Source organism: Trypanosoma brucei, chromosome 7, assembly GCF_000002445.2.
Source record: "Trypanosoma brucei brucei TREU927 chromosome 7, complete sequence".
Classification (NCBI taxonomy): Eukaryota; Euglenozoa; class Kinetoplastea; order Trypanosomatida; family Trypanosomatidae; genus Trypanosoma; species Trypanosoma brucei.
Window position 1 is genome coordinate 2,179,403 of NC_007280.1, and position 6,579 is coordinate 2,185,981.

Sequence of the window (6,579 nt, forward strand, 5' to 3'; positions counted from 1 at the left end):
AAAGGAAGTGGCGGTGTCCCGAGGCTTTTGGGGACCACATGAACTGCCCTTTCACAAGTCTACTGTGAAATAAATATTCCGCTGCTGCTTGCCACCTAAGTTTGTGTCAGATGGGTATTGATGATTATAGATTTAGTTTGCAACTCCTTGTTCCCCTCTATTTCATTTTCTTCCTCCATACATTAAGAGATCAAACAACTCCGAAATCCATATTCTCATCAACATTATTGTCTGTACGGTGGTTCTGTGAAGTTTTTCACTTCTAATGTGTTGTTACCAGTTGCGTTCATACACCTAAGATGTGTACGTTAAGAAGGTGAAGCGTGTGAAGTGGACGTTGCCACAAAGTAAAACTATCATCTGGTGCTGATTCAACGTGTTTGCTTCAATCCCTTTTTACATCTCCCCTGTGGATATTTTGGTTTGTGAGAGGTATCTCTCAAATGAAACTGCTGCCGACAACTATTTGCAACATCTAATACCTGTGCATAGCTTCCTGCATGTTTCCGTATGCTTCTTGTAACTTTCCTCATATTCCCTCGTACCCGTTCTCTCTCTTTTACCTTTAGACAACCAAGGAATATGAAGCTGAGCAATGTCTGCCATGCTGTTGTCAGTTGAATGTTAACTGTGACTGCTAGTGTGCTTTGTTTTTGTTACTGGAATCCAGTCTATGATATTATAATGCTCCATTTACGCATTTACTCTTATGCCTAGTGATGTTTTATGTTTTTATATCGGATACATGAATGATGTGTGTGTGTGGGAATGTGTGTTGAACTACTTTCACACTGTTGTGGTTTGTATAATGTTATCCACTACAGTAGTTCCCTTTCCTACACTCTTATATACAATTATCATATGGAGTCTTATTGTGCCACAATCCAACATATCTGTACATATGCAGTCTATTAATCCTGCACCAATACTTTGTTATTATGCCGTTTTTGTCCTGTAGTTTGAAAGTTGAATTACGTTGAGTTACCAGTATTATGGTTATCTTCATGCGTGAATTGTATGTTAGGGATGGCGTAGTCACTTGCGTAGTGTTTTCTTTGTTACTACAGGTGCTGACTGCATCATCACTTGCAAGTGGTGAAATACAGGTAAAGGTATACAACATGTTATACAGTGGCAAGATTTCAGCAAAGGTATATGATCCTATTACTGCAGGCTTCAACGCATCTCTTACCAACGGAAAGTCGCCTTCAGGTGGTAAAGTGACAGTCATATATGTTCCACCTAAGAATGATTCAGATTATGTTGAACATCTGGAGAAAAACATGTCATTTGGCAATAACAACGAAATATCTGTTGTGCTGGGACCTGTGGGTGACAAAAACACTCTCAACTTAACCGAATATTTCAAAGAAAAAAAGGTGATTGGTTTCTCACCCTTCACAGGATCCAGTAAGGTACGCAGTTGGAATCCTAATCTGTACTTCCTGACGGCATCACCCGCTGCTGAGATGCTTGCTCTTCTCCGTTATGCTATCACTCAGTTACGGTTACATCGACTGGGTTTCATGTACTTGAAAAATGTTTCTTATGGTGATGATGAATATGAACTTGCTGTGGAATTGACAACAAGGATGGATCGCAAACTGTGTGGTGTTTTTGCATTGAATAGTCAACTTCGTGAGGAATCGGATGTTAGTACCTTCACTGCGGAATGGGATAGGTTTGCCGATACTCGACCCCAGGGTGTGATTGTATTTGGCTCTCCAATCCCTGATACGAAGAGATTCCTGGTGAAATCATTAGAAGATGAAAGGACAAAAAATGGATATTTGCTCATACCCTCTACACTCCAATATGTGATCGACAACAAGTGGTCAGAAGAATTGAATAGGAGCAAATTTCCAGCCGATAAGACAATAATAACAGGGACTAATCCACTTGCGAAGGATGATGGCTATGATGCAATTAAACGTTTTAACAGAGAAATGGCTAAGTTCCTGGAGGACAACAAAAATAATTTTTCGCATGACAAATGGAATGTTACCCTAGATGTTAACGAAAATAACTTCACCGAGCAAGACACTGATGCTGAGCTGATGGTGAGTGGATGGATTGCTGGAGAGGTATTGAAGCAAGCAGTGAGCTGTCGCGAATGGCTAACTAACAGGGATGTATTTATGAAATCACTTTACAATCAGCGTCGTTATGTAATTGATGATCTTGTGGTTGGTGACTTTGGTGGTGAGTGCCAAGGCATGGCGGGTGAGCGAGGTGCATCATGTTTATGTAACCAAGGTGGGAATGTGGTGTACATGAAGAAGATAGGAAAGGATCATCGGCTACATCCCATGAAGGAAGGTGCATTAACTCTTACTTCATCTCGCTGTTATCGAGACCTGTCACAGCTGTACGCCCCATTGAGTGGCATCGTGTTTAATATAACTGACAACCCTAAGGTGCTGCGGACTGCAGAGGCAATATACGATGGTGCCTCTTATGTTGTTGGAAAGGGTCAACTGGGTCACTCTGATAGATTCTTTTTGCACTGGCTATCCTCGGAATCTCATGATACTTCTACAACTCTGTATGATGAAGTGAAGGAGCGAGTTGTAACTGCTGTGTTTGGTGTTGTGGATGATTCGTTACTGCGGACGAAGGGTATGACATTCATCGATCCTATAATACTCACACCACAGCTGAGTGACCCCAGAAGGAATGTGATTCACCTGTCACCAACACTTGAGCAGCAACTATTCGTGATAGCTGAGCATATCATACAAAATGGTACAGGAAAGATGCACGCCATTGTGCGTGGTGGTGATGCGAAAGGCATTGGCGATATGCTGAACAAAACCCTTGACTACTTTTTCGGTTCACTAAGCTCTCTTTCTGCGATTGGTGAGGGTTCTATTTTGAGAGACAAGCTACCGACTGCAGGTGAGGTGTTAGTTGCAGGTCTCACCTCAGATGATATTCCAATAATCCTCTCTCACCTTGGCAAACACCATAAGGTGCGTATCTTTGTCCCGTTCTTTGATGTTGCGTTACTCTATGATGAACTTGTGAATGCCTTCCGTGACAAGCCATTTGCTGACCGTCTGCTATTCGCGACGAATCTGCCGCATTGGAGGGATAAGAACACGGGATCCGATATGGTACGTGAGTTCCACAATGTTGTACAGAATGAGTCGAAGTGGAAGCCATTGTCATTACTTGGATATGCCACTGCACGTGCAATGATAAATGTGCTGCAACGTATGGGACATGTAACGCCGGAGGAGCTTGTAGACGCCATCTTCGGTCAGTCTGTCATTACAGTTGATGATATGCGATATGGTCCTTTTGAAGACAAGTGTACTAACGGAGTTTCATCTGAAGAGAAACACTGTGCTGTGAACTATGGTGCAACGCATATTTCTGTATGGTCGATGTCACGTGTTCTGAATCCTTCCGTGTCTCCTGTAGTGAATTCTATCACACCATCAATGAAGTATAATGAACCAAAATGGATTCGACTAATAAATAAGCATATTGGTGCTGTGGCAGCTGGCTGCATTGTTCTGTTGGCGCTGTTTGTTACGGTTCTGGCACTTATTGTAAAGGCATCACGCCGTAACGCACGTGACAATAATAATGCTCCCAAGGAACCAACAGACCCCGTAACATTAATATTCACTGACATCGAGAGCAGTACAGCGCAGTGGGCAGCACACCCTGAGCAAATGCCTGACCTTGTGGCAACACATCACCGTTTGATCCGCTCCCTCATCACACGGTATGAGTGCTACGAAGTGAAAACTGTTGGAGACTCTTTTATGATCGCATGTAAAAGTCCATTCGCCGCCGTCCAACTCGCATGTGACTTGCAACGTGATTTTCTAAACCATGACTGGAATACCACTGAGCTTGATGAATCTTACCGTGAATTCGAACGGCAGCGTGCGGAAGATGACAGTGATTACACGCCACCAACTGCGAGCCTGGACCCTGAGGTTTATCGGCAACTGTGGAATGGGTTGCGTGTACGTGTAGGGATTCATACTGGATTGTGTGATATTCGTCATGATGAAGTAACGAAGGGTTACGACTATTATGGACGCACATCCAACATGGCAGCACGCACGGAGAGTGTTGGTAACGGTGGTCAGGTGCTGATGACGCGCTCAACATACCTGTCACTGAGTGGTGAGGAGCGTGAGCAAATTGATGTAACGCCTTTGGGTGATGTGCCGCTACGTGGTGTGCCGAAGCCTGTGGAAATGTACCAGTTGAATGCTGTACCTGGCCGCAACTTTGCTGCATTACGGCTTGACCGTGAAGCTGAGGAGGAAGAAGATAATGGAACTGGTAGTATCACTAGTGAGTCAGGATCCCTCGCACATGGTTTAACTGCCACTGCCCAACAAGTTGCTGGTTGTATTGACGCTCTGCTTGGCACATTCCCTGCTGCCCAACGACAGAAGATGCTTGCAACTTTTTGTGAGCGTTGGCGTGTTAAGAAACCCCCAGGTGTGGATAGTTGGAATGAAGCCAGTTGTCGCTCTGTTACTCGTCGGATTGCTGCGAAGGTGGGTTGTGTTATGGATTTTGGAACGAGAAATACCTCTGGTAGCGTGGCTTCCTTTGAAAGGGGTGGAAGTCTCTTCTCACCTGGAGGAGTTGCTGCTGTAATGCTTGCCTCATCCTCAAGCTCTTCCTGCGTTGCGGGACGCTGTGGTACCGTACAATTGATTGACCCAGAAAGTGCTAGCGCCGCCAGCTAATATTCCCCGTACCATTGCTGTATTTGCGCTTTGCTATTGAAGTGAATGAATAAGTTGTTTTACATGACGTTTGCAAGTTTTTATTTAGATTCATTTCGTATAAAGTGACCATTATAACTTTCCCTCCCCATTCTTGTGCATGCAATGATCTCCTCATACGGTAGATGCTTTAAATACCTTTGTACATGAAGATGCTTTTTGTTTCTGACATGGCTACTCTACTTTTGATAACTGTATTTGAAGATCGTAAATTTTCTTTTAATTCGTATGTTGAGGGATGGAAACGCACATGTTACTATTTTACATTCTGTTTCTTTTCGTCAGTGTTAATTATTCCATTAATTTTTCAAAAAGTCGTGGAGATAATGTGGACGAGAGGTGTTTAATTCTCACTGGCTCTTCTCACTTCATTTTCTTCATATGGTCTTTGTTTGACTGATGGAGACAGTCGTGACGTTGTAATAGGGGTTATAAAATAAACTCCTCATCTTTATTACACCTCACAGAAATGCCATTTAATATTGTTAGTCCCTTATTCCTCGGAGGAATGGAATGTCACGGTATCGCAATTTATGATTTTATATGTTGAATCCTTCAACGTGCTAACACTATCATTCTCTTCACTTACTTGAACGAAAAGGGCTCTCAGGAACAAGAAGCGACTGTTTCTTTACGCGATACGGGCTTTGACATGATATTGTCGCGATAAATCATATTGCAAAAATTACAGGTCTCCAATATGTCGCAGTCTAAATAAACAGACTTTAATTACGCTGATGAATGTAGCAAGAGAAATTGAGTGAGAATGCGTGTTGGCTTTGCATCGCGGCATTATGAATAAGTATTACGCATCCGCGTTGGCAGAAATTAGTGCACGCACAGAGCACCTTGGCCAGCAAGTAGCGGTGACAAATTTGGGTCGATGACTGTTGGACGTGATGATCTTGCGCCTACAGAAGATTGTGCCGAGAAGCGAGATCAAATAAGCGAGTCCCTTAACAAAAGGTCGGAATGGCTCAGATTATTACTTTTCGTCCGGATTGGAAGGAGTGTGTGGTTTTTGCGTTTGGTGTGGATTACGACAAGTCGCCGGGTGGAGATCCCGGCACCGATACGGAAGCATTTCCAATGGAACAGGGACAGTGTAGCGCTCCTCGATTGGTTGGTGACACCCAAGACAGCCAAGTCCAATTCACACCGAGCAGGTCGTTAAGTTCGCATTCGGGGATTAGGACGCTCTCGATATTACGCGACTACTCTCCACTTTGAAGTTCAAGGAACATGTAACAACGCTCACAACAACCAAAGTCGAACGTATTCTGACTTCATGGGAGGTGATGACGCACCCCGTTAGAAGAGGGGCCTTTACAGCATGCTGCAGCCACAATTTGTGGAAGAACATAGCATGGATCCTCACATTATTCCCCAACTGATTAAGCACATCTATCCGTTCCACTTGCCGAGGAACACTGTCAGCCACTTGGATAAATACACCGCCATGTTGACTAATATGTAGAATATATTCTCTATGATGTAACCCATGTCTTAGATGAAGGATAAGAGCCATGGGAGCCGCCAGGGCGTTGTCCCTTCAAGACGCACGGTTATACGATAACAAGGAGGGCGCACGCCACACGCCTGTTGAATACGCAGGACAAGGCTTCCATTCCTTTACAGCAAGTGCACGTCCCGCTGCTGGAGATATATTGAATCATTTCTCGCTTAAATTCGAGTGTGGAATGTAGATTTCAACATCTCTGGGGACTGATCGGACTGAGACCAAAAGGGACCAGTGAAAGGAGCCCTCAGGTTATTTCCATCGGCGATGATCGTTTACTTTGGAAGGTCGGTAGCG

At 43.9% G+C, this 6,579-nt stretch overlaps 1 protein-coding gene across 1 annotated transcript, besides 3 other annotated features; it reads left to right on the plus strand.

The window, feature by feature from the left end:
• Positions 1–52: part of a mobile genetic element that runs on past the window's edge.
• Positions 1–6,579: part of a sequence feature (sequence corresponds to BAC RPCI93-30D13) that runs on past both edges of the window.
• Positions 993–4,724, plus strand: Tb927.7.7520 (receptor-type adenylate cyclase GRESAG 4, putative; the record flags this gene model as incomplete). Its single annotated transcript, XM_841279.1, has 1 exon — positions 993–4,724. The coding sequence occupies one exon, from the start codon at positions 993–995 to the stop codon at positions 4,722–4,724; it is 3,732 nt and encodes a 1,243-aa protein (XP_846372.1).
• Positions 5,589–6,579: part of a mobile genetic element that runs on past the window's edge.